The sequence below is a fragment of the Balaenoptera borealis genome (assembly GCF_965194805.1).
Source record: "Balaenoptera borealis genome assembly, chromosome: 7".
Classification (NCBI taxonomy): Eukaryota; Metazoa; Chordata; class Mammalia; order Artiodactyla; family Balaenopteridae; genus Balaenoptera; species Balaenoptera borealis.
In genome coordinates, this window is record NC_138864.1 from 64,020,895 (window position 1) to 64,048,734 (window position 27,840).

General features: G+C 38.7%; 2 protein-coding genes across 32 annotated transcripts in view; one reads left to right on the top strand and one right to left on the bottom strand.

Moving 5' to 3' along the window:
• The window catches only part of SCIN (scinderin), a 111,523-nt gene that overhangs the window by 56,611 nt on the left and 27,072 nt on the right, over window positions 1-27,840 (bottom strand). The window contains exons 1-3 of one of the 3 annotated variants that reach the window (XM_082398332.1): window positions 24,504-24,716; window positions 17,777-17,931; window positions 12,919-13,080 (exon numbers count right to left, since the gene is read on the bottom strand). In XM_082398332.1, the coding sequence (XP_082254458.1) occupies window positions 12,919-13,080; window positions 17,777-17,931; window positions 24,504-24,702 (516 nt within the window). In that variant the 5' untranslated portion in view covers window positions 24,703-24,716. Of the gene's footprint in view, window positions 1-12,918; window positions 13,081-17,776; window positions 17,932-21,401; window positions 21,476-24,503; window positions 24,717-27,840 lie in introns of those variants that run through there. The other 2 variants (XM_082398334.1, XM_082398333.1) reach the window with 2 other exon arrangements.
• LOC309631745 (uncharacterized protein) overlaps window positions 23,576-27,840 on the top strand; it is a 46,398-nt gene continuing 42,133 nt past the window's right edge. For 7 of the 29 annotated variants that reach the window (XR_014246454.1, XR_014246455.1, XR_014246457.1 and 4 more), the window contains exons 1-2: window positions 24,989-25,117; window positions 25,520-25,656. Coding sequence is in view for 10 of the 29 variants with exons in the window: in XM_082398630.1 (XP_082254756.1) it covers window positions 25,015-25,080 (66 nt within the window). In the remaining 19 variants the exon portion in view is untranslated. The other 22 variants (XR_014246460.1, XM_082398630.1, XM_082398641.1 and 19 more) reach the window with 10 other exon arrangements.

Genomic DNA, 27,840 nt, shown 5'->3' on the forward strand with positions numbered 1-27,840 from the left:
CTTAGTTATTCAACATTGTTAAGGGGTGTTTCTTTTCCGTTTTTCAGAGGATTGCGTGCCGCTATTGTTTCCGCTCTAACCTCTTTTCTATACCTGGGCATCTGAACATAAGACTCACATTTGAATACCAGGCCCAGATGAACAGTTACATCAGCCGACGCCTAATCACTGAGCATTAAAATCAGGTGGTGGAGTAAGATGGTGTTTTTTGTTTTTTTTTTTTTAAATGGATACCTGAGCCTACCCTTAGGGACTCTCAGGTGTGTTCTGGGCAGCCGCGTTTATTGAATGCTCCCCAGATGATTCTAAGCATTAACCCAAGGCTGAGAACCTCTGTTGGTTCCCGGGAGCACGTTGCACCAGGCAGGTGTTACAGGGAATCTGTAATTTCTAATTACCCAATGCAGCCAAGCAGGCTACTCGGCCAGTACACTTAGGCTCTTAGCTTAGGTTCCTTTTCTACCTTATTCCATGATATTTTGCAAATGATTCTTTTCTTAGTAGACCTGAGAAAGCAAACTTCCAATTTTTACATAACAGTGAAATATAGGAAGTGGATCAGAAGTTAGCTCTCTAGATATCTCAGGCTTGTAAAGAACTTTCATTATTTATTTGCTCTGTATTTTTATATTCATCTAATATATGTTTATATTCTCCCTACCTTAGCTGTATAAATGGCCTCTCATCTTCTTCAAAGAGATTATATAAAATCATACTAAATTTTTTTTTAACATCTTAATTGGGGTATAATTGCTTTACAATGATGTGTTAGTTTCTGCTTTATAACAAAGTGAATCAGCTATACATCTACATATATCCCCATATCCCCTCCCTCTTGAGCCTCCCTCCCACCCTCTCTATCTCACCCATCCAGGTGGTCACAAAGCACTGAGCTGATCTCCCTGTGCTATGCAGCTGCTTCCCACTAGCTATCTATTTTGCAATTGGTAGTGTATATATGTCCTTACCACTCTCTCACTTCGTCCCAGCTTACCCTTCCCCCTCCCCATGTCCTCAAGTCCATTCTCTATGTCTGCATCTCTATTCCTGTCCTGCTCCTAGGTTCTTCAGAACCTTTTCTTTTTTTTTTTAGATTCCATATATATGTGTTAGCATACGGTATTTGTTTTTCTCTTTCTGACTTACTTCACTCTGTATGACAGGGTCTGGGTCCATCCACCTCACTACAAATAACTCAATTTCCTTTCTTTTCATGGCTGACTAATATTCCATTGTATATATGTGCCACATCTTCTTTATCCATTCATCTGTTGATGGACACTTAGGTTGCTTCCATGTCCTGGCTATTGTAAATAGAGCTGCAATGAACATTGTGGTACATGACTCTTTTTTGAATTATGGTTTTCTCAGGGTATATGCCCAGTAGTGGGATTGCTGGGTCGTATGGTAGTTCTAGTTTTAGTTTTTTAAGGAACCTCCATACTGTTCTCCATAGTGGCTGTATCAACTTACATTCCCACCAACAGTGCAAGAGGGTTCCTTTTTCTACACACCCTCTCCAGCATTTATTGTTTGTAGATTTTTTGATGATGGCCATTCTGACTGGTGTGAGGTGATACCTCATTGTAGTTTTGATTTGCATTTCTCTAATGATTAGTGAAAATCACACTAAATTTTATTAGTATCTGTAAAGCATTAAGGAAGCCTGGTAAAATGTGTTTAAAAAGCATTATAGCTAATGATAATTTTCTAAATATAATTATTATTTAACATAGAATTTTACAATATTCTTTGGATCCCAAAATATTTTCCATGATATTACTTTGGGTTTTATGTGCAGTATCAATTCACAGATAAATTTAATTGTAGAAAATATTCCTCACCATTGCTTAGAGACCAGTTTCAACCTTTAAAATAGCAAAAACATATCTAGGAAATACTCATAAAAATAATAAAACTTTTAGGGGCTTCCCTGGTGGCGCAGTGGTTAAGAGTCTGCCTGCCAATGAAGGAGACACGGGTTCGAGCCCTGGTCCAGGAGGATCCCACGTGCCGCGGAGCAACTAAGCCCATGTGCCACGACTACTGAGCCCGCGTGCCACAACTGCTGAGGCCAGTGACCCTAGAGCCCGTGCTCCGCAACAAGAAAAGTCACCACAATAAGCACGCGCACTGCAACGAAGAGTAGCCCATGCTCTCCACAACTAGAGAAGGCCCGCATGCACCAACGAAGACCCAACGCAGCCAAAAATAAATAAAATAAATAAATTATTTTAAAAAATAATAATAATAATAAAACTTTTAATAGTGAAGTTTACTTTTTAACTCAAAGATGACTAAATCACTAAAGAAAGTGTTACCAAAAAAAATTTCTTACTGAGCATGAAAATGAATGTTTTGTGTTATGCTTACTCTTTCATTATTTTCACCTTATTTTGTGCTATTTCTGTAAGTGACATATTATCTTATTTACTAGACTTAATTTTCAGTGGTTAACTCAGACAAGAAATGCAATAAAATGTGGGCTTTAATTTTAAATTGCTAAAAGCCAGAACTGTTTAAAAAATTAATTAAAAAACCCTTTTCAGACTCTACAGAGTGAAGTGAGTCAGAAAGAGAAAAACAAATACAGTATGCTAACACATATATATGGAATCTAAGGAAAAAAAAAAAAAAGGTCATGAAGAACCTAGTGGCAAGATGGGAATAAAGACACAGACCTACTAGAGAATGGACTTGAGGACCTGGGGAGGGGGAGGGGTAAGATGTGACAGGGTGAGAGAGTGGCATGGACATATATACATTACCAAATGTAAAATAGATAGTTAGTGGGAAGCAGCCGCATAGCACAGGGAGATCAGCTCGGTGCTTTGTGACCACCTAGAGGGGTGGGATAGGGAGGGTGGGAGGGAGGGAGATGCAAGAGGGAAGAGATATGGGAACACATGTATATGTATAACTGATTCACTTTGTTATAAAGCAGAAACTAACACACCATTGTAAAGCAATTATACTCCAATAAAGATGTTTAAAAAAAAAACCCTTTTCATTCAATGTTAATTAATTTTTTATACAAATATAGTTTGTTCAATAATGGTAGCAGTACATTAAAACATGTTTTAAATTTTAAACAGAATTTGAGCAATTCATTAAATTTGAGCAATTTTCATTCCACTACGTGTAGATGATGTGTTTAAGACATCTTATTTTAACACAGCTGTACAGTGATGAGATGAATGTGTGTAGTACTATTAATAAACTGTGTTAGCCCAACACCTACTCTATTCAGAGGTAGTTGGTTAAGACTATTCACCACTCTGTGCACAAGGAAACTTTGTACTCAATCGGCCCCATGTTTGAAAAACTCTCCTATAATGTAACGTAACCTTTTTTTTAGAGGGCATGAGCTGAAAAAAAGAAATTCTGCAGAGAGCTAAAAAATGTCTGAATTGATATGATAGGTTGATATGTATTATTACAACCAGAAAAAGTTTTCATTATAATTTAAATTGTTTTATTTGTAATACTTTAATGGGATTTAGATGAAAAACCTTTTGTAAATCTTATTTCAGTGTACTAGACACTGAAAATTGTAGAGCAAACATGGTTTCAGAGGAAACTATTTTACCTTCTAAGATCCTAAGGGATTTAACAACTCAACACTAAATGTTATATTTGGGGAGGGAGGGAAGGATATAAAAACTCCCTGTAAATATGGAAACAGCCATTCAATTTAGAATGAAGTCCACTTAAATTTTGGCTGAAATTTGCTGACGTACACGTTGCCCACGAACAACCTCTAGTAGAAGTTTGTGAAACTATAATTAACTCAATGTACAAACTATTAACGGAAAACAAAATCACACTGGATAGTTCAAAAAGGAAAAAATAAGGGAGTAAAGAGAAACTGTTACTGGCAATTAGTTCGGACCACCAGTAACAAGAAATAAAAGCAAGTGAGTGATATTCATAGAAACAACCACACTGGGGGCAGACCTAGAGGTTTCTAAAATTTCCTTTAAACTACATGGTCAGAGTTAACAAGTCAAACAACAAAGTGCAGCCAAACCTCATTTGGGGACAGGAAATAAGAGCAGAAATAAAACAATGATCAATGATGCCCTTGAAGGGAGGCAAGGTTAAAGGAGACCCCCAAACAGCCATGTGATGGTGACTCATAACATGGGCAAAGAATTCAGATGGAATTGCTACTCTTTTGTCCTTTTCTAAGTTTTTTATTCTAAATACATCTAAAAGTTTATAAAACGGGCGGGGGCAGATTTCTTCCTCTCCCTTGCTTCTACTGGCTTTATTTTTCCTGTGTTTAGTTTTCCCTTAGATCTAGTTAACCAAATATAGAAGTTCATTCAGATACCCCTCTAGGCTGGAGAGTCTCCAAGAACTGCTTAACAGCCACTATGCAGAACAGTATGGAAGTTCCTTAAAAAACTAAAAATAGAACTACCATATGACCCAGCAGTCGCACTACTGGGCATATACCCTGAGAAAACCATAATTCAAAAAGAGTCATGTACCACAATGTTCATTGCAGCTCTATTTACAATAGCCAGGACATGGAAGCAACCTAAGTATCCATCGACAGATGAATGAATAAAGAAGATGTGGCACATATATACAATGGAACATTACTCAGCCATAAAAGGAAAGGAAATTGAGTTATTTGTAGTGAGGTGGATGGACCTAGCATCTGTCATACAGAGTGAAGTAAGTCAGAAAGAGAAAAACAAATACCGTATGCTAACACATATATATGGAATCTAAAAAAAAAAAAAAGGTTCTGAAGAACCTAGGGGCGGGACAGGAATAAAGACGCACATGTAGAGAATGAACTTGAGGACATGGGGAGGGGGAAGGGTAAGCTGAGACGAAGTGAGAGAGTGGTATTGACATATATACACTACCAATTGCAAAATAGATAGCTAGTGGGAAGCAGCTGCATAGCACAGGGAGATCAGCTCAGTGCTTTGTGACCACCTAGAGGGGTGGGATAGGGAGGATGGGAGGGAGACGCAAGAGGGAGGAGATATGGGGATGTATGTATATGCATAGCTGATTCACTTTGTTATAAAGCAGAAACTAACACACCATTGTAAAGCAATTATACTCCAATAATGGGGTGTATGTATATGTATGGCTGATTTGCTTTGTTGTAGGGCGGAGGCTAGCACACCACTGTGGAGCAATTGTACTCCAATAAAGATGTTAAAAAAAAAAAAGATGTTAAAAAAAAATGATAATGTCTTCTGCAATACTTCTAGGACCTACCTTTTTCTTTTTAACTTTAAAACATGACTTTTTTTACCTTTTGATAAACAAATGCTTATTTATATTCTATTTTGTTGTTGTTTAAAGCCAAGCCAACTCAATATCCTTCAATGACATGTATACGTGTTCTAAAAAACATCTCTGACTGAAGGATGTAAGTTGGATGCAGAGAGTGTGGATGGTCACTGAAGGCAGGGCTACCAGAAAGGAAGGAGTTATATGTGAGGTAGGACAAAGCAGTGGTGATGGAGAAGAGGAGAAGAATACAGGAATTTATAAGGTTAAAGCCTACAGGGTCGGTCAACCATGCCTTTGGATGGGTACTAGAGGACCGGGAATGGGGGAAATGACTTGGACAATTCTAGCTTGGCTGCGGCAGTGATGCCACTTACTGGGAAAAGGTGACAGCTTTTGGAGCATTCTTTTTGTAGCAAGAGAAGGTGAAATTGCGTTCTCTGTACTAGTCAAAGTATTTGGCAAATCATATATATTTATTTATCAAAAATAATTTCTTCCAGCCACAGAAGTAGGTGACTCAACTATTTTTAACTGACTTATTGGTTCTTTGAACATATGACTGTGAATTTCCCAGCACCATTAGACATTTCCCATATTGAAATGGGGACGTTCACTGTACAATATAATAATCTGGGGGTGGAGCTTAAAAAGAACCTACACCAGGACTTCCCTGGTGGTCCAGTGGTTAAGACTCCACACTTCCAATGCAGGGGGCATGGGTTCAATCCCTGGTTGGGGAACTAAGATCCTACATGCCTCGCAGCCCGGTCAAAAAAAAAAAAAAAAAACACCCTACACCAAAGGCCCGTCCTAAAACCTTAAAATCAGAATCTTCAGGAGTCAAATCACAGGCATCAGTATTTTTAAAACCTCTTCTAAATGATGCCAGTGTGAAACCATGATTGAGAATTAAAATGTAACTCCTAATACCTTGACAGCCGTCTTTCCTAGGGCCCTCATCCATTCTCCAGTTACAGCCTGTGTGTAGCTCCATTCCAGCACTTCTCACATTCTACCTGGTCATACTCTTGACTTGTGTATGTGTTTGTGTCTCTCACCACTTCATGGCACCTGGAGGCCAAAGGCTATCTGGTTTTCATCTTTACACTCCAAGCACCCAGCATACACTAAGCACACACTAAATGCCATTCATCCATACTTTTATTGCAGGGTAAATTTCAGAGATTTAAAATTAGGTTTATCTTTCCCATTATCTTTTTTTGTGGCCTGAAGTCTCTCCCCAGTAAATCTAGTGGGATGCATTACTTTGGAGTAAGGACAAATTTATCCAGAACACAGAAGATATTGCTCAGCTTTCAGTTTTAAAATAAGCCTTCTTAAGTCATAGTAGAGGCAAAAGTCTGAAAGCCAACATAGTTTTAACTTAAAAGAACCTTGATTTTCCTAGAGTTAAGTGTTCTGCAGGGGAGGAGTGAGGACGTGGTCTAGAAAGTTGGTTTTGCATATCGAGAGCCACAGTCTTGGCCTCAGGGGCCAGAGTGTATTGCAGAAACCACGGAGAAGGCAACAGTGTGAAATGGTATAAGACTAGTTTGTCTGGTCCAAGAAAAGTAGGTGATTACAAGGGAACCAGGAAACTTGATCAGGTGCAATCAGTTTTTGAGAAGAGCTCGGTAAATGTCTACTCCTACTTACCTGTCATACATTCATCCATGATCCCAAGCATTAGAGCAGAAACAACTCTGGGCAGTGTCCAGGCAGTTGGACCAATGGGTACTGGTAACCATTTGGATACACTGTCCCCACAACTCCAGTGTGGCATGGGAAAAACTAAGTAGAGTTCCTGAGGGCAGATGCAGTAGTGGCTGATAGAACCAGAAAGGGTCTTGCAGTGGATATGTGGGCATCTCAGAAGACCAAAGTGAGGCCATGAATATTTTCCAGCAAGTGTCTTAGGACAGAGGCCAAAGCCTAGAGCTCAAGATTCAATGAAATGGTGATGCCTCAATTAAGCTTAGAGAGGAGGGAGGCTGAAGACTGCAAACCAGACTCATGCTTCCATTCTCAACCCTGTCCCCTATCCCAGGCAATAATATTACATATGCATCCTCTGGGATGGGGAAGGGGGTGGGTGGGATAATCTGATTTTCTTTAATGACAAACATAATTCACCTTAATAAGGCAAGACACTTTTAACCTACCTGTGGAAATAGAAGGTTGACAATAAAGCAAGGTTGAGTTATAGATTGAAAAAAAAATTGCATCTCTATACACATGACTGCATTTGAGACTGTGTGGCTTTAAGTTGGACAGACAGACATTTGTTGAAATGTTTGTTGAGTGACTGTAAGTTCTGGGCCATAGACTAGGAACAAAGAGAGTGAGTGAGGCTAATAAATGTATGGGCAGGCAGTGTGGAAAGTGCTGAGAGGCAAGTCTCCGCATGGTGATAGGAAAGTTAAGAGCGTGCCCAACTCTACAAGGTGTGACATGGGACAGGGCAAGGGGGAGAGGGGGATTAGTGAACACATTATAAAGAAGGCACATCTGAGTTGAATTTGAGGGTGAGATGATATTGGATGCTTGGCAGAGAAAGGTGAGTAGAAGAGGAGAGTATTCTAAGCAAGGGAAACCTGCAAAAAAGCAAAAGCATGGCGACTTGAGGGAAAGTGTAAGGCACAGCGTCCTGAGACAGTATTTTGATGATGAAGAGGACGGGAAGCATTGAAGGGACACTTAGAAGGAAAAACAGACTGAATGTGATTGATCTCCTGTGCAGCACTTGGGAGAAGTTGTCAGGATGTCTCCTGGATCTGGGGTTTGAGGGCCTGAGTGAGCAGTGGTTCTATTCACAAGAAAAGGACAATAAGAGGAGGAATCATTTTGGAATGAGAGGGTGAAACTGATGAGTTCTGTTTTTAGATTTATCGAGTCTGAGGTTCTCATGATATACACAAGATGAAATATCTCGGAGGCAATCTGAAATACTGACAGACAGCTCACGCAAGAGGTCTGAGCTGGACTATAATGCTGAGATTTACTAGGGGGTGAGCAGTTGAAGCTCTGGGGAAGGATGAGTTTGCTCAGGAAGAATGTATAAAGAAAAGACAATGATCAAAAGTAGAATCCTTAAAAAAGCAACAACTTGTGGCAGTGGGCAGACCATGTGAAGAATGAGAAAGAGTGGCTTGAAAGGGAGGAGAAACAGGAAGCCAGGGAAGAAGTGAGACTGAAGGAAAAAGGAATAATCAAGTGTCAACTGAGCACAGGGGCAAGTGGGAAATGATCAGCGTCCACTGGATTTAGCAGAAGGCACTGATGCTCATAGGAAGAACAGTTTCAAAGAAATAGTGGTAGTGAAAGTCAGAAGACGTGGGTTGAAGGCCAACTGGTCAATGAGGAAGTGTAGGCTGCTTTTTCAAAGCAGCATGACTGACTATGAGAGAGGGCGGGATAGATTACAAATAGCAAAGGCAGTAGGGCAATGTTGCATAACTGACCAAACAAGTTAACAAGGAAACAGAACATGCAGAACACCACGATTAAAAACTCACCACAGGTTCCTACTCCTGTGAAACCTAATTCTCCACTAGCGGCTGGCTCTGACATGTATTTCTAAAAGAGTTAACTCCAGATACCAACCTCTAAGAATATGGGCTTTTTTCATTATCATTCACTTTCTGGGGTTACTGATGCTTTGTTGCAATATTGAGATGTAATTTTATTAATTTCTACAAATTCCTCATATCTTTAAAAATAGTGGGAAAGTAATGATTTATAAATTCACCAACATTAAAATATATATTTCAAAAGCATTTTCCAACAATTCAGTAAATTCCAATTTGCTGAAGTCTAGCCACATCCCATATTATTTTCTGAAAATACACTAAATACAAGACAACTTGTCCAAATCATCCTCCAAAATGTTGATGTTGTAATTAAATGAATAATTTTACAATCTCATGCTTTAGGTTGAAAAGGTTATGCTGTCATGTCTAGAGAATATTTACTGTGGTCTAAAATCCTATCACAGTAAATGTTTCTAAGGTATATGGCACATCACCTTAATACTAGTGATTGTTTATCAAAAAAGGCTCACTTCCCTCAAACACAATCAAGATATGGGATTTAGGTTATATCCATAACCTTAGCATTGGCCAGCTGGCTTTAGTTTGGTGACAGCTCTAGATGTTCAACCTATCTTTTTCATACCTGGGTAATAAAACAAAATTGAAGAGATGGCATTGGCTTCCCTTTGTGCCCACTAAAGCAGAAAGTGGTCATGAAATAATTAACTAGTAACTGTTATAAAAATACTATGATAGAGAAAATTTTGATTCCCTTCTTCTTGGTTTACTGTGACACACCCTAAAAATAAAGTCCCCAAGGTAACTGTAAGATCTTATCACCTTTTAGAAACTTTTGGCGACATAACAACTGGTTAAAGGTTAATAACACAAACACAGATCATGTCGGTATTTGTTCTAAAGTACTTAGGAATCCAGGGCTTGATTCTTACTAGGATATCCCTGTGAGGTGTGGGAAAGTTCCACAACATAAGAGAAAATCAGCTTCAAGTATCTCTGCAACAAAATCATTCCAAATGTCTCTAACCAACCATGAGAGCAGGAGGTAACTTGAAATTCATTAAAGAAAATTAACTACATAAAATAAAGAAAATTTACTATTAAACAGGTGAATGTCCTCGAATCTTATTATAGAGACTCTGTCCCTATTACATGAGGCTGGATTTGTGGGGACTACTTCTATGCGCAGATACTACCTATGGGAAGAGAGCATATGTTACTAGAGCTAGAATTGGTCTATCACAGCATTCAACTATCTAGCCCATTGTGGAAACTCAATACTTGTTCAACAAAATAATAAATAATTTCATTAATAATACTACTTTCAGTAGATTCTAAGCTGTATTAGACATAATCAATTCTGAATTCAACAGATTCTTAAACTATTGCAAGACACTCTGTTATAGAGCCACATCATCTTCTATACTACCAAGTTCACTTAGTGGAATGAAAAGGATGTGACAGGAACAGAAAAACCCAGGTCCTATCCCAGATCACCACTCAACCTGCATTAACGCAAGTGACTTGCTCACACCTTCTAAGGCGTTTCTTCCTCTTGTGAAACTGGGATGGTAACTGCCATTTCCAGATATGACTGTGTGTCAGATGGGACTGAATCAGAGTCAGCTAAGGTCAGTAGTGTCATTAGAAACCACAGTTAAGATGAAAAAAAAAGAAGGAAAAAGAAATAAGGAAGTTAAGTCTCCAAGAGGTTAATGACTTGCTCAAGATCAAAGAGCAGAGAGTTGGAAAACTCAATTGGACATTATTTATGACAAAGAGATTATTGCATTTGTAGAGCAATTACATTACACATAAAATACTTCTTTAGAAAAGAAACATTTTCAAGTAATGGCAGTGATGAATTACATTATCAGTGGGAAGTAGATAGGGGCCTCAAAGCTCATCTAATCAAATACCCGACTTTTATAGATGAGAACCTGAGATTACACTAAACTCGGATGAAAACTGAGGTCCACTTTCTCCATGAACAATACCACCTTATATGTAAAAATACTTTATAAATTATAAAGGGATAAAGGGCTATAAAATGTAAGTAGTTGAGGGAGACAATTATTGTGCATTGGCTTTGAGAGATTCTGAGTGCTGTTTTTGGAACTGCATAGCCTAATATACCTGATCATCTATTTGTATAAGTTGTGGTTTTGGTTGCAGAGGAATGGAGGGAGAGACTAGTATCTGTTTTCTGCCTACCTGAAGGTTAGGACTTAAGCCTGGTTAGGGGAACAGGCTGGCATCTAAGGTTGAAAAGGATATTTCCATGAAATTCACTGTGAGATACAGGGCAAGAGTACTGCCATTTTGGGTGCAGATGTCTAAGTGTGACACTGGGAATTGTACTTTGGGCATTAATATCATAATTTCAACTGTGCACCCAGCTGGTATAATCCAAGACAGTCGAATTATACATTAGCAGTAATAAAACTAGAGGTGTATCCTAACTTAGAGAACCCAAAGAAGTTTATAATTTGTGTCATTTTCCAAACTATTTATAACCTTAGCATATTTAATCTCTATGCTGTTGCCAGATTAATATTGCTCAAACCGAACTTTGTGTAGCTGCATTTTTAAAATCCTCAGTGTCCCCTCTCTATATATATGAAATAAACTTTTTTGGCCTCTGTCTGATGCTCTTCCCCAAAATACTGCCCAAGGAGAGGCAATAAAGCAAAAGGCTTAGGTGGGAATCAGACATATGTAGGGTCTAATCCTGGCTTCATTATTTACTGGCTGTGCCACCTTGAGCAAGTTCCATAGACAGTCCAAGCCTCATGCTAACTGAAGCAATAAGTCCCTGAACATTGCTTGACCTAGAAATGTTATGGATGATGATTGGAATGCTGATGTATGTGGTGTGATGAGAATTATGATCCCTAGAAGAAAAAGGACAACATAAACATGCTCTGTGCTTCTTGCCTTCTTTGCCGTTGCACATGGGTTTTCAGTGGCAGGGAATACATTTTTAGGTTTTTTAAAACCTTACAAAGTTTTAAAGACACAACTCAAATCCTACCTACTAGAGTCTAGCACAAGACCTTGCAATAATACTTCTTTGTCATGATAACAATGATAAGTATTCCTGACATTAAAGAGGCCTCTTTTCCTGGAAGAAAAGTCAGATGTTGCCCATCCGACTAAGATGATACTTGACATTTGTACTTGTGCCTTTTCTTCTAATAATTCTGAGAAAATTAAAAAGTGTGAAATAGGGACTCCCCTGGTGGCGCAGTGGATAAGAATCCACCTGCCAATGCAGGGGACGTGGGTTCCATCCCTGGTCGGGGAACAAAGATCCCACATGCTGCAGGGCAACTAAGCCTGTGCGCCACAACTACTGAGCCTGCGCTCTAGAGCCCGAGTGCCACAACTACTGAAGCCTGCGTGTCTAGAGCCCGCGAGCCACAACTACTGAAGCCCGTGCACCTAGAGCCCATGCTCCGCAACAAGAGAAGCCACCTCAGTGAGAAGCCCGCACACTGCAACGAAGAGTAGCCCTGGCTGGCTGCAACTAGAGAAAGCCTGTGCGCAGCAACGAAGACCCAACACAGCCAAAAATAAGTAAAATTAAATCTTTTTTAAAAAAAAGTGTGAAATAGTATTATGTGTGTGGATGTAAGGGATATACTAATATTTATTAAAATATTTTCCCAAAACTCTTCAGGCAGGCGGTTTAGACTCATCCTACGTCCATTTTAAATTCTAGAATCTTTGCTTCCTGGGGGAATCAATTTCCCCCTCAAGCAATGTTTTCCCACACACACTTAGGGACAAAAATAATTAGAGGAAGCTCTGTTCAAGGAGAAGGGGAAATATATTAAAATTTTCAATTTCTGTTCTATGGTAGGAAGAACTAAATCACTACTCCATTCTAAACCTATCAAAGAAAATAAAAACTTTGAAGTCCCACTTTATGTGTCATTTAAATACTTGCCAATTAGTCATATGATATAATTGCACCTCACATAAACATGACCTTTTTCTAAGTGTGTAGAAAAAGTGATTATCTTCCATGACACATACATCTGATTTGATCTGAAGACAATTTACTTTCCTCTAGACATCTCCATGTGTGTATAAAACTTACAGTGCCAAGGTCAATGATGAAGCAGTCACCCTTGTTGAAACTGTCCCAGCTTAGAGGAACTTCTGTGGCCCTGACCACTCTCCGACCTTTCACATGCAGGAGCCTCTGGGCGGTCAAGTCATTTGTGAGAACATGATTGAGTCCAGACGCCACACCTCCAGCCTGATCAGTGGAAGGAAGACAGAAGACAAACAAACAGAAAAGGATGAGGCTTCGAACTAGACACAGCAGCTTAGAAAACCACAGGCGTTGATGCCAAGCTGCCTGGTAGGCCAAGATAAAATACCCACTTAAGTGCGTGTGAAAAATTAAATATGCAGAAGAGAATTTCCTGGCAAATCAACAGGTTTTTGTTTTGTTTTGTTTTAGGCTCTTTATCCTTCCTATTTTAACCATTCAATTTAATACTGCAAATATTTACTGAAAACCTTCCATGTATAAAACCTGCTACATAAACTGAAAAGAGCTGTAGCTCTTGTCCTCTGGGAACTAACGATTCTCAAACCATTGAGTGAGAATGCAGACAAGGATTTCAGAAAAAATGGTGACAGGAGGTTAACGGAGAGGCAGAGGTCAGAAGTACAGACGAGGGGAGAGCCTAGAGGACCAGGCAGCCCAAAACTCCCATGGTCACAGCCTCAGGTCAGAGAAGGGAGCTGAGTGCTGGCCAGGTATGGGCTGCTCCTAATTTTGGTCCTTGTTTTTTAACATTAAAAAGTCACCTGTTGGGGCTTCCCTGGCGGCGCAGTGGTTGAGAATCTGCCTGCCAATGCAGGGGATACGGGTTCGAGCCCTGGTCTGGGAGGATCCCACATGCCGCGGAGCAACTAGGCCCGTGAGCCACAGCTACTGAGCCTGCGCGTCTGGAGCCTGTGCTTGTAACAAGAGAGGTCGTGATAGTGAGAGGCCCGCGCACCACGTTGAAGAGTGGCCCCCGCTCGCCACAACTAGAGAAAGCCCTCGCACAGAAACGAAGACCCAACACAGCCAAAAATAAAAAATTAATTAATAAAAAAAAAATCACCTGTCTTATTTATTTAGGTAAAAAGAGTTTACAAAATATGCCAGGCTTAAGTATTTATACTCTAAATCTGGTTGCACATCCCCAACCAAAACAAAATGAAAATCAAAGTACAACCACACTGAATTAAGAAATGCTGAAGAAAAACAGATGAACTGTATCAAGCACATCTTCTTGAATCATTTGAAATCAGCTTTTCCCTTTTTCATTCTTTTCTCGAATTAAGTGTTAAGGACAATAATCTTTATTTACTTCCATAATTAACTATGAGGTAACGTGCAGAATAAAGGTGCAGTGTAAATAAAACTGTTACTTATTGATCAAAAGCCTCCCTGATAATATGGTAAGAAAATTAGCAGTATAAGAAGCCTATAAAATAATCCAACTTTCAAATTTATTACATCAACATTATACAGTAAATCCAAAGAAAGAAGTGAAGGTTCATATGTAATCAATAGCACATTCTTTAAATTTCCATTGACTTTAGACTTCTCCCCTTCTCCAAAAGGCCCTCATGAATAAAAAGGTTTTGTTAGTATATGCTAAATGTTGACTTCCAGACAATTACAACTGCAAGCTTTTACAAATATATAATAATTTCCCACTTCATAATTTTAAAAAGATTTTCATATTTCTTGACTGCACAAAGTATTATACAATAAAAATAAATTCAAGTTTTTCACCGATATATTACTATGCTTGGCCGCCTTAATTTTTTTAAATAAGAGGTACACTGCAATCTGATAAAAAATAGCATAAGAACACTGTGTTCTGTAAAAAAGTTATAAAATATAGAGTTGACTTAGACTGAGAATACATATATAACATTTAGGATAATTTCATATGGTGAACTATCAGAGTATATATAGTCTGTGAACATTTAATGGTATTTTAAAAATTAATTTTGTCTCTGATATTTGATGCCAAAAATGCACAAAAGAAAAACTTTTGTTTCATATATGTCTGTATCAGACAGTAATTCTTCTATGAATACTGTTTGAATGTACCCTGGAAACTCCCAGCCTCTTTCTACCTATTCCACAGAATGAAAGAAAGATGAATGATCCCCTAAATCAAGGGCACCATAAATACAGTTTTACTGGCTGACAGATGTCTGATTGTTGCTATTTACAATCATGATTGGGGCTGGGTCTTGTTCAGCTTGGGAAAAGTGCTTAGCCAGAGATTTAATATAAGGAAGTAGTAGTAAGTAATTATTTATTTATTTATTTATTTTATTTTATTATTTATTTTTGGCCACACTGGGTCTTCGTTGCTGCGCGCAGTCTTTCTCTAGCTGCGGCGAGCAGGGGCTGCTCTTCGTTGTGGTGCGCGGGCTTCTCATCGCAGTGGCTTCTCTTGTTGCGGAGCACGGGCTCTAGGCGCACGGCTTCAGTAGTTATGGCTCACGGGGTCGGTAGTTGTGGCTCGTGGGCTCCAGAGCTCAGGCTCAGTAGTTGTGGCGCACGGGCTTAGTTGCTCCGTGGCATGTGGGATCTTCCCAGACCAGGGCTTGAACCCCTGTCCCCTGCATTGGCAGGCGGATTCCTAACCACTGCACCACCAGGGAAGCCCAGTAGTAAGTAATTAGTCCTCTGTAACCCCTCCCCAACTCCCTCACAGAGGAAAAAAAAAAAAACTCAAGTCGATTAAATGACATGGGAAGATGATCTTAATGTTTCCTAGCTGCATCTTTATCTTATATATAGCAACTAAATGTGGTTGTTGCTGACTTGGGAATGGTAGACTTGGCCAAGTTTTACGCATTTCAAATAGACACAATATCCTTTCTATAGAGTATTCTTAAATAAAAAAATTCATCTGGGCATTTGAACGATTTACTTATGTTGAGAGCATCATAGCATCATGGTTACCAGCTTAGGCACTGAAGTCAGATAATCACCCAGTCACACAGCAGCTGTGAGAGCTTGGCAAGTTACATAGTCTCCCTAAGTTTCCATTTACTTATCTTAATAGGATGATAATGATAGAAACTGCACCACAGAGCCGTTTTTCAGATTAAATGCGATAATACATGTGAAGTGCTTAGTATATTCCTAGAAGCATGAAATTAAGTATAACATAATAATCTTTGCTGTTCTGGGTAGTAAATGAGCTCTGCTTCCACGTTTCCTATCACATATTGTTGCAACTACACACATTATCATCTGCTCAATGTCACTAGTGATAAGACAGTAAAATGATTTTTTTTGCTGATAAATTTGACCTCCATTTGCAAACATCCTCTTTCTAAAAACTGCTGATTTGTGGTGGTTTTAATGTTGATGATTAGGAGATAATTATCCAATAATTGTAAAATTACTTTTATCATGTCCACTTTTAAGTATGTAACCAGAAGTTTGATTTCAGAAGTCCCGCTAATAGGCAGAAGGATTAATAATAGCATAAAATCCGAATGATGGCATATGTATTATAACATACGTATTTTTATTATTTAATTTAATCCTTAATCCTTACAACACCTACACAAGAAAGCTGTTGTTACACCCATTGCACATTTGAGGAAACTGAACACAGAAAGCTTATGTAATTGCCCTGAGGCAAACAAGCCATATGTGGCAGAAATGGGTTCATAACCAGGATGATGGCACAGTACATGCTTCTAGTAACTACAAGCTCCAGCTTATTCAAAGTCTTGGGTTCATTGACATACAAGATGTTTCAGGATGATTTCACATAAAATAACTCGTGAATTAAATAAAATAAGAGGTAATAGTTTCATATTTAATAGTTTCTAGCTTAGAGTAAAAAAATGATTTCAAGAGAGAGAAGAGAACTTTTAAGTGTTTTGTCCTGATCCCAATGGCATCACAAAATATTCAACTAAGGCTCTGATCAGGAAAAAGAAGAAATAAACTCGGGCATCATAGTAGGCAAATTTAGTATATATTCAGAATTCTAGTTTAGTTCTGAGGTTTTAGGTCTTCACTGGGCTAATATGGTAGACGGGTGGGGTGGTACGGTCTGCAGAACACCTGTTGGAAACGTTTGATTTTGAGAAAGATTGTTGCTGGAGTGTTTGTCTAGAGAAGGTGTTCCTCACACTTTAACTGAACACTCTTGGAGGCAGGGGGGATAGCGAAGGATGGCCAGTCTGCAAGCGCCACTGAGAGAATTCCAGGAAAAGCTATCCTTTGCTGAAGGTCGCCTTAAAGGCACAGACTATTTAATTATTTGGGATTTTGTTTGTTTGTTTGTTTCAGAAGTAAAGCCATTTGATGATTATTATTTCAGGCCAAAACACATAAATTCTATGTGTGTGTATGGGGGGGGGGGTATGCCAGTGTATGCGTAGGAGTTTGTGAGACTCAACCACTCATATGTTCAACTCAGTGGTTTCATTTGTATCATTTCCAAGATCAAACTACACTATTTGGGAAATGTGTGTATAGTTCTTTGTATTAACTGAAGTTATAGTTGTTATAAATACTGTACTAATATATTCCAGAACAACTGAAATTCCCAAGTTGTGGATTATTTGCAGCAAATTAAGTGATTCTTTCGAACAGCAAAAATGAAAACTATTAATGCCCAAGTTGTCCATATTTACTTAGCATCATTAAAAATTAACCTATCAAACGAAATTAAGTCAGAATATTTCACACATTATACCATATATTCCACAAACATTTATCAAGCACCTATTATGGGTCTCGAGAGTACTGGGGATATATCAGTGAACAAAACAGATTAAAACAAAAACAAAACAAAACAAAAAACCCTGCCCTCAATGAACTTTCATTCTATGAAGATATGAGGCATGGATGGATAGGAAAAGAAAAGGGGGTCATAAAACAGTTTGAGAGAGCTGCTCACCTTGTATTTCAGACCTCCTTTGAAGTAGCCAACAAAATCCATAGACTCATAGCCTTGAAGTTCTCTATTCTGCACGGGCTTGCCACCCAAATAGTCATCCATCTGAACAGTAAAGATGGCAGCTGCTGCGCTTTCATCCTGAGTACACTCCTTTCCTGAAATGGCCAATGACAGCACCTCATTTATCAAGCAAGAAACAGGATTAAGGCAGAATTTCTGATAAGAAAACACTCAGAAATTTTCTTTGAATTATATGCCAATACAATAAATTTATGCATAAATTGTTCATCTTCAACAGAACAATCAGCAGAAATGGTATAATATAAAATACTATTTTAATAACTAAAAGAATTGTTTTGTTCCCACTTTCCAATTCTTTTTTTTTTTTTAATTTTAAAAGAAACGCCACTGTCAGACTATGTTCAGGAAGATATAATAATATATTCCAGTAGGATTCACATTCATTTGGTATAGTCAATGATAAGGCTATGAAAACATTTTTCAATTGTTTTAGCCTTTCTCAGAATTAATCTCCAGGCTTCCAAAATGTCAATATGTTAATATTTGTAAGGAATACAATCATCATGGGCCAGAGCTAAACAACACTTTGAGAATGGGAAAATGGATGTAACTTGACTTTACCACTGTTTTTGAGTCCAATTGTCCCCACTTCACTATCTTATTGGCATAAGATAATATTCTTGGAAGGAAAAGGGAGGGTAAAGGAACCAGAATGCTAACATCTTTTGAATGTTAATGTACGCAGCATTACCCCGGGAATTTAACACACAACACACAGTTAATTTTCATAATTCTAATGCAGATCCCATCCAGGCAACCTCACTGAGGTCCAAACACCAATTCTTAAACCCAGTGTCTTCGACGTACACAAAGATCAGAGCCAGGATAGCCCTGATGGGACCTCAAAATTTATAAAAGACATTTAAAAACTTCCACTACTTAAGCTGTGTGAAAATCATTAATGATTCTAGAAATAATAATAATAGCTAACATTTATACCTTTATAGCACCCTTGCTATGGGCCAGGCACTATGCTAGTGTTTTACACGGATAATCTGATTTAATCTTCAAGTGACCCAATGTAGCAGAAACCATTCTCTACCACGTTACAGCAGAGGACGTGGAGGCTTAGAGAGACCAAGTAATTTCTCTGAGGTCATAATGTTGACCTTTGATAGAACATGACCCAGAGGCAGGTGTCTGTGACTCTGAAGCACAGGCTCTTAGAAATTACAATACTAGTAGATATTTTTTATACTCAGACTCTCATTACCAGTAAAATTTTGAGGTGATTGGGGAATGTTATTTTCCTCCATGGATAATTGATGCATAAATGTTCAGAAGCTGTAACAATACTATAGTTCAACTGGAACCCCAATTAAGAGTATTCACTAAAGTTGGAGAAAGGAAGTCAGTCAGGTATATTAAATAAAGAATTGGATTTATTTACGACTCCTCTCACTCTCAGAGGGGACCTGTGTAGTAAGTGTCTTCTCAGAAAAAAAATTTAGTAGCTAGAAGAGTATCTGACATGATATCAATTTTGTGAACTTGTGGTCAAAGAAAATTATTTAACACATAAAAAACACATGTAATTTTGCAGTCTGAAAGGGCCTAGTGTCATTCTTCTGTCCACTTTCCCATCCATAAATTAGATTACTAATAAGGGCATAGATGTAGATTTGTACAGAGAGGCTTTAAGAAGGACACTTAAATCAAGGCTAATATGAAAGGTGTTGAGGATGATGTATTTGATATAAATATTTACTTGAGTACAAGTTGAAACCCTAATCTCTTTAGGTAGGTGAAAATGGGCAGGCATGCGACTAATGAATGAACTAGAAGTAAGTTAGTTAAATTATGCTATCATTTGTTGATGCTTATGCACTGTGCAAGGCCAGGGAATGTCAGTATGAATAAACCAGAGTCTTCTAAAGAGGTTGAAAGGTCTTAATGAAGCCAATACTAGCCTTTGAAAATGAAAAATAAAATCAAATTCAGTTATATTACGATGAAATTCTAATAAGTGTTCAAAAACTTACAAATGTTCTGAATGAGTTATGCTTATGACTTCATTTATTTTCCCTATGCTAATTTTCCCAATGCCTTCCATGTTATGTTGTTTTGTGTTATGTTATTTTATACTATGTTATGTTATATTATATTTGTAAATATGCTGTAAACTTCCTAAAATTGTTTTGGGGATGTGATTTTATATATAAAACATAAATAAAAAGAGAAGTTTAATGACTAAGTTAACTGAACAACCATTCATGATAAAAAAAACTCTCGCCATGTTAGGAACACAGGGGAAAATCCTCAACTTGATAAACAGCATCTTCAAAACACATACAGCTAACATAAATTCTTAATGATCAAAGACTGAATCCTTTCTCCCAAAGATGGGGAACAAGGCAAGTACTCCTACTCAACATAACACAGGAAGTTTTAACGACTGCAAAAAGGTAGGAAAAAGAAATAAAAAACATACAGATTGGAAAGGAAGAAAAAAATGTGTCTATTTAGAGATGACAGGATGGCCTACATAGAAAATTCTATGGGATCTACCAAAATAAACCTCTTCAGAAAAAGTGCATTCAGCAAAATAGCATGATGAAGATTAATCAATAACAAAAAGCAGTCTCATTTTTATATAGAAACAATGAACATGCAAAAGTTGAAATTAAAAGCACAATACCATTTACAGTCACTTCAATGAAACTGAAATACTCAGATACATATTTAACAAAACAGGTACATGATCTACATGCTAAAAACTACAAAATGGTAATAAAAAATCAGACCTTAATAAATATAAAGACAGTATTCATGGAATGTGAGACTTGCAATACAATAAATATGTCAATTTTCCCCAAACTGATCTATAGCCTTAATTCTATTCCTATCAAAATCATATTGAGGTTTATTACAGATTATATGAGTTTGTTATAAAATTATTGTGAAAAGGCACAGGCCCTAGAATAGCTAAAACAACCTTGACAAAGAAAAATAAGGTAAGAATACTAATTCTATCTGATATTAAGGTTTACTATACAGCCACAGTAATTAAGTAAGACAGTGTGGTATTGGTGGAAGACACCAATTGGTATAGACACACAGATCAATAGACCAAGTTTCCTCCAATGTAAAATTTTGTAAAACTTTAGTATGTACAGTTTAGTATACTACAGTATATTAAAGTATAAGTATATAAGTACAGTACAGCACAAAATGCCACAACCAGGATATTGACATTGATACAATCCACTTATCTTTTTTATATTTTCCCAATTTTACTTGAACTCATCTGTGTGTATTTGTACATTTAGTTATATACAATTTTATCACATATGTAAATTTATATATCCACCATCATAGTCAAGATACTGCATAGTTCCATCACCAAAAAATCCCTTATGTTGCCTTTTTATAACTATACTCACCTCCCACCTGAATCCCCCTCCACTACGTCATCTCTAACCTCTGGTGACAATAAATCTAAAATTTAGTCATTTCCAAAATGTTATATAAATGGAATCATATAGCATGAGACCTTTTGGCATTGTTTTTTTTTTCACACCGCATAATTCCCTAAGGGATTCACCTGAGTTGTGTTTATCAATAGTTTGTTCCTTTTTGTTGCTGAGTAGTCTTCCTTGGTATAGATGTGCCACTTGTTTAACCAGTCACCTGTTGACAGATATCTGGGCTGATTCAAGTTTTTGTCTATTCAAATAAAGCTGCTATGACATGCATGTACATGTTGTTGCATGAATATAAAATTTCATTTCTCTGGATTAAATGCCCATGAATGCGACTGCTGGATCACATGGTACTGGCATGTACAGTTTTGTAAGAAACTGCCAAACTCTTTTCCATAATGGTTGTACATTTTATATTCTCCTCTACCTCAAGCAATGTATAAAACTTCAGTTTCTCAGCAACCTCTCCAGCCCTTGTATATTATAAGCTCCTTGTATTGTACCTTGTATATTGTAACCCAACTTTTTGGATCCCCCGTGCCTTACAAAGAGCCCGGCACAGATAGATGCATTTAAACTGCTAGGTACAAAGCTGAAATGTTTTTTCAGGAAGGACCGATGCAACAACTTCTAAGTTACATGCAACAAATTCCTACTTTGTAGAGGAAACAAAAAATAAATTTAAAAAATGAAATAATCTGAGATATGCAAGGGTACTATGGAAAGACACTGAGGGAGAGACCAGGAAAGATGACTCTTCCTCTGTTCTCCCGTTTTGTGTCCCACTTCTTCCTGTTTCCCCTTTCTTCCTCTTACTTGGCCTGTTTCTTCATTTCTACACCAGCCATCTTTTTTATCCCAGGCTTATTTTAACTCTACTCTCTTTCATCTTCCTTCCAACTGACTTCCTTTAGTCAGACTTTCTCTTCCCTTGAACCTTCAGCTCTCCCACTTGGAACTTTCTCTCAATCTGTCCCTCTGCATAATCCTCATGAATTCACCCGAATTTAGGTCTTAGAGTAGAATACATTGGATGAAATCCAGCTTGCTTCAGGGAACTGAAGTAGGAAGAGCTGCTGAACAGTTCCACCTACAGGTCCTGCTGACTATCGTGCGCTAAACTTTCCACAGTTCCCGTGATTTTCTCTTGGCACAAGATCCCTCCCAATTCCTCTCATTTTCCTTTTTTCCATCAAGGCTTCTCTGTTTCCCCATAACCGCAGACACGTGGTGTCTCTTTCACAGTGCTCGTCACATTTTACCTGGGTTATATCACTTTTTGTTTTACTGCACCTTTGAGATTGTAAAGTTTCAGGGAAGGTTCATAAATCATTCATATGCAGAAATTCTGGGCACACAATGCTGGGCACGTTGAAAGTTACTGAATTAACCTATTAATTAACACACTATTAAGTTCAGTTTTAGTAGACCTTTAAGACCATAAAATGTTTCTGCCCAAAGCATTTTCTATTACATTTTTTGAAACTGGTGAGCACTAAATGAATGAGTTAATTCGCATCTGTAAACCCTACGAAACACAGTACTTGAAGAACTTACCTGGATAAGAAAGAACCTATAGAATTAAAACAATTGTGTTTAAAGCCCCCTTGGAATCCTCTGACAAAGTCAAACTTCACTGCTGTCTACAGCATGATATGAAGTTCTTTCACATTTTAATTCACCAAAATGACAGATGTGGTATTTCAGATACTTTTACTCATTCCAGATCCAAGTTCTAAACAGAAAAACCAAGGCAAGGACATTATTATTCTATGTGGCATCATTCATTCATGAACATAAGTTATACATTAAGGTTTCAGTGGGGAGTTTCTTTTGGAGGGTATAAAATATAAACAGATCACTGTCTGTGATCATAGGAACAGTGACATGACACTAGGAAACCAAAATGAGTTTAGATCTCAGCCTCAGCCTCCTCAAGCAAGCACAAAATTTTAATATCAAGTGCTATAATGAAACAGTGCTATCTCCCTCTATGGATTTCTCATTTGGAGTGTTGGCTCCAGGTGTTCGCTAATATTGAGAACATCACTTCATGTTCTCTACCATTTTGTTTCTTAAAATCTTCAAATGTTAGGGGAAAAAATGACTTTCAGGGACTTCAAAATGTGTATGTGTGTGTGGTTTTGTGTGTTTTCCCCATAAACCCATGAATAAAACTAAAAATAAACACAGTCTAGGGGAGGCAAGCTGATTTTAAAAGAAGGCAATAAGGCTCAGACAATCCGTGCGTTGTTAGACGGGGTGTGCCCACTGGCACAGGATCTCACAGGGAGAGGTTAGACATTCAGGATGTTTACGAGTAAAAGTAGAAGGTGGGAAAAGTAGAACACTCAAGGCCCGGTGTCCTGAGAGCCTGGCGCGGGTGAAGCCCAAAATAATTACTACTGATGAAGGAGCTGTTTTGTTTCAAATTGTCTTCTTGTTGAGATACATAAATAATAAATTTAAAAATAATCATATTATTATTATTATAAAGCAACTCATCTAAATACAAACTCTGCCATATAAAGCTATTTACTCATATTGATAAAGCCGCCAGCATCCTAATCAACAGGAATTTCTCTTAGCCAAACCTGCGAGCAGCGCGTGGCAGGCTGGAATCTGATTTAAAGCGGCTCAGAATATTAATCGCCGCAAATAATAGAGAACTCTAAGCTGACGCCCAAGGGCAAAAAATAAAACTAAATAATTTTCTTAAAGGAATTCTCGCCGTCTGCAGCGAATGCCCACAAACTTGTTTGGCTTCATCTCCTCGCTGACAGGGGAACCAGGACTGAACCTGTCGGAAGGTGAGCCGAACTTGGCCAGCGCCACGGTGCAGCGGGCGGTCGCCCCGGGCGGGAGGTGGGTTTGGAGACTGCAAAGTGAAAGGGGGAGAAGCGAGAGAAAGCAGCGCCAAAACCCGGGAGATGGACACGACAAAGGTCAAAGCTAGTGAGGTAAGACTGCTCCCGACTTCCCTGCGCCCCGCGTTCGCAGCCGCGTTTGCAGGAGCGGACGCCGGCGGGGAAAAGGTGCCCAGGCCCAAAGTGGGGCGGGGGGGGCGGGGAGGGGAGGCCCACGGGGGCTCAACCGGCGCGAAGGGTCTCCAGGCCCGTCCGGCTAGCGCTGCCCCGCCCCCCAGCCCGCAAACTTCAACCCCCAGCGGCCTCGCCCCTCCCCGACCTGGGCGCGCCCGGGCCCCGCCGCCCGCCGTCTCTCACCGAGCCAGAAGTGCAGGCGGTACGTGAAGCCCCGCCTGGCCTGGGTCGTGTGTAGCACCAGGTACGCATCCCCGACGTAGAAGTCACCGTAAGCGCCCTCGGGCACGGCCACCAGCTCCAGTTTCTCGATCCTCCAGACCTGCAGCCCCGCCTGCTTGCCCGCCCGGGCGAACTCCTCGTGGTACAGCCCCTGGGCCATGGCTCGGGCAGGCGATGCTCCGGGAAGTTGGCGGGGTACCTCGCTGACCCTGAAGTCGGACTGAACCCAGACCGGCAGGAAGAACCCTGGTCGCAGCGGTTTTATAGGGTTTGCTCTGCGGGGGCGGAGCCCCGGGACCCCCAAACGGGAGGGGCTAAGTGCTCAGGCCGGAGTTGCTTTGGAGTAGGCGATCGGTTCTCCTCCGAAGCGTAGCGCCTGGTATCAACCTCCTACGTCCTTCCCCCGCAGCCCGAAGGAAATCGAACCTCAGAAATCATAAGATCCTAAGGAAACTTGCTGAAACTCCTGGAAATGCCTCCTCCAAGGAAGGACATTTTCCCAGGCAATAGCTGGAGGAGATCAACAATTAAAACTCAGGTTGGCGCATCGTTTAAAAAAAAAACTGGCTATTCAGGTAACAGTTAATCATCAACTCCATCATTTTATCAGCCTGTCTCGCCATTCCCGATGGGCAAAGTTTTTCCGTCCTGATCTTCCCAATTTGAAAATGCCATGAGAAACAGCATGTCAGGTTTCTTGGAAAGAGCGAAAACCTGGAAGGATAGTGGTCTTACCCGGGGGACAGCGCTCTCTAAGTCCCCAGGGGTTTAGGGAGCTGTGGTTAAGCTCTTTGTCACCTGCCTCCTTTGGGCAAGAGAGTTTTGTTTTTAAAACAACAACAACAACAACAACAGCAGTCCTCCTGGGGTGTTCTCAGGCTGGGCTGTTTGTGAGTGTGATATTATGCTTAGCCTGCCTTCTGAGTTAACTGTTACCTGGCTTCAAGGTGCTAATTTTCTCATTGTTTTCCCTACAGCTTTTGCTTTTGCAGCATGGGCAAAGCACTGTAAAATACAGACGGAAGTTTACTCCTTATTTTGCATTCATTTAACTGAAGCTGATATGGCAAAGGATTTTACTGTTATTGAGAAAGCAAATCGCTCATGACATAGAGTAAGAAAGCTGGTTTTTATGCATGTACATTTTCTGTCACTGTTTTCCAAATTACAGAAGTCCCCAGAAGGTAACTAATAACATACAATTTGATTTTTTCCTTAATTAATTTATGTTTTAAAATAGGTATTACATGACCATGGTAAAAAAAACTCAAAAGTACAGCTGTGCAATAAAAATGTATCTCTATTTCACCTGCCATCCGGTTGCTTTCCCCAAAGGCAACTGAGTTACCAGTTTCTTAAGTATTTTTCCAGACATATTTGATATTCTTTCAACTATAAGAATACAGATAACAGAGTAATTTTTATTTTCTAACAGAAATGGTAACATACACACTGTTCTGAGCCAATATATCAAAATATCAATAGCCAGTACTCATAGAGCTGCTTTTTACTGACCACAAGGTATCAAGGTATTCCATCTTTTAAATGTACTATAACTTATTTAATCTGTTCAAGTTCATAGGCATTTAAATTTTGCCTATATTTTGCTAACACAATGTTGCAAACAACATTTCTGAACATACTTTGTTATACTCATGAATTATAACTATGAGATAAATTCCTGGAAATACAATTGCTAGAGGGGTTGGAATTCAATGGTGTTGATGACAGTGATGATAATTATGAAACTAGTCACTACCATTTACTGTTCTTCTGCAATGATGGGGCATGGCAGAGATAGCTTTCATTCAATTCCCCTGTCCATTCTTGGTTCTGTAGTCACCTAACTACAGCAAGCCTCAGGTTCCTCATCTGTAAAATGGGAAAATAATAGTTTTCACCTTAAAAGATTGTTATTTGGATTAAATGCGCAAGTGTTTTTGTCTGTTACATAGAAAATGCTCAGTAATTATGAGCTCTGTTATGCAGTGGTGAGCTTCCTTTTGCTCCTCTAAACCCCTTCTTCATCCTTCAGCTCCTGGCAGTCTTCCCTTAAGACCAGCCTGCATGGGCTAAAGCAACTGGGCTTCAATGCCCTCTAGGTTAGGGTTTGGTTGGAAATCAGAGGGAGAGAGGAGAGTAAGGTCAGAGTATTTATTTCCTTGGCTTCCTCCACCAAAGGTCACTACTTTTAAAGACAAATAACTCTATCTGACTTTTCTCTCCTTTGGATTCAGGCAACTGTCCCCTCAGATGCATTATCCCTTTAGGTTTCTCTGTCCTTCTACTTATATATATATAAAACCTCTAAAAAAAAAATCTCCTGAATTTTTCTGTTTTGTATGTACCATCTGTCATAGGTTGAGATCCTAATTGATAAATACTATTAGCTACGTTCTCTTTTTTTCTTTCTAACACAAACAATGATAGGTAGGTTTGAGAAGGCTTATTTTATAAATGAGGAAACTGAGGCTTCGGAACTTGTCAAAGATCACCCAGCTAGTGAGTGGCCGAAGGAGAATTCAAGCTCACTGTGTCTAATTCAGAAGCACATATTCTTTACAAAACCTTACTCTTTCGATCCAAATTATTTGGCCTAGATTTGTTCATATAAGTATACTTTATATTTTCATTTTCTTCAAACTTGTCCCTAGAGAAGCTTCTAATATGGTGTGTCCCATTCAGCACCAGGAAGCTTAGCTTTAACTTTGTGACTGAGCCGTTACATGTCTTGGTTTTCTTATCTATAAAGTGATAATCATTTGTTCTCTTCTTTCTTCTAGGGAAAAAATATGAAAACTGGTGATCTGGACTTAAGATAATTTAAAAGTCAGAGTTATCACTTAAGTTCAGTTTCAGTTTTAGTCATAATTCCATTCCTTCTGGTGAAGGAATTCCTTTAATGATTAAATAAAAATAAAAGGAAATAATTTCTTTTTATTAAAGAAATAAAACGGGACTTTGATGTATAAGTGAAATTCCCTCTTACTTAGGCCGGCAATAGGGTGAGGCAAGTGAGGCACCTGCCTGGGATGGAAAATTTACAAGTGCACTAAAAAGTTCAATAATCAAGATCAATACTATTTTAAGGCAGTATTTTTAATAATCAAAATTAATGCAAAAAAATCATAATAAAAATAGCAAAGTTTAAAATAAAGACAGAATTGTTAACAGTGCCAGATGGGGCCATATTGGAAGCTGAGACAAAGGAAAAATACTGATTTTCTTTTACTTAAAATTTTGATATTTTGGTTTATCATTTTTTTGCATTACTGTGTCTCATTTTTCTTATCTGTGA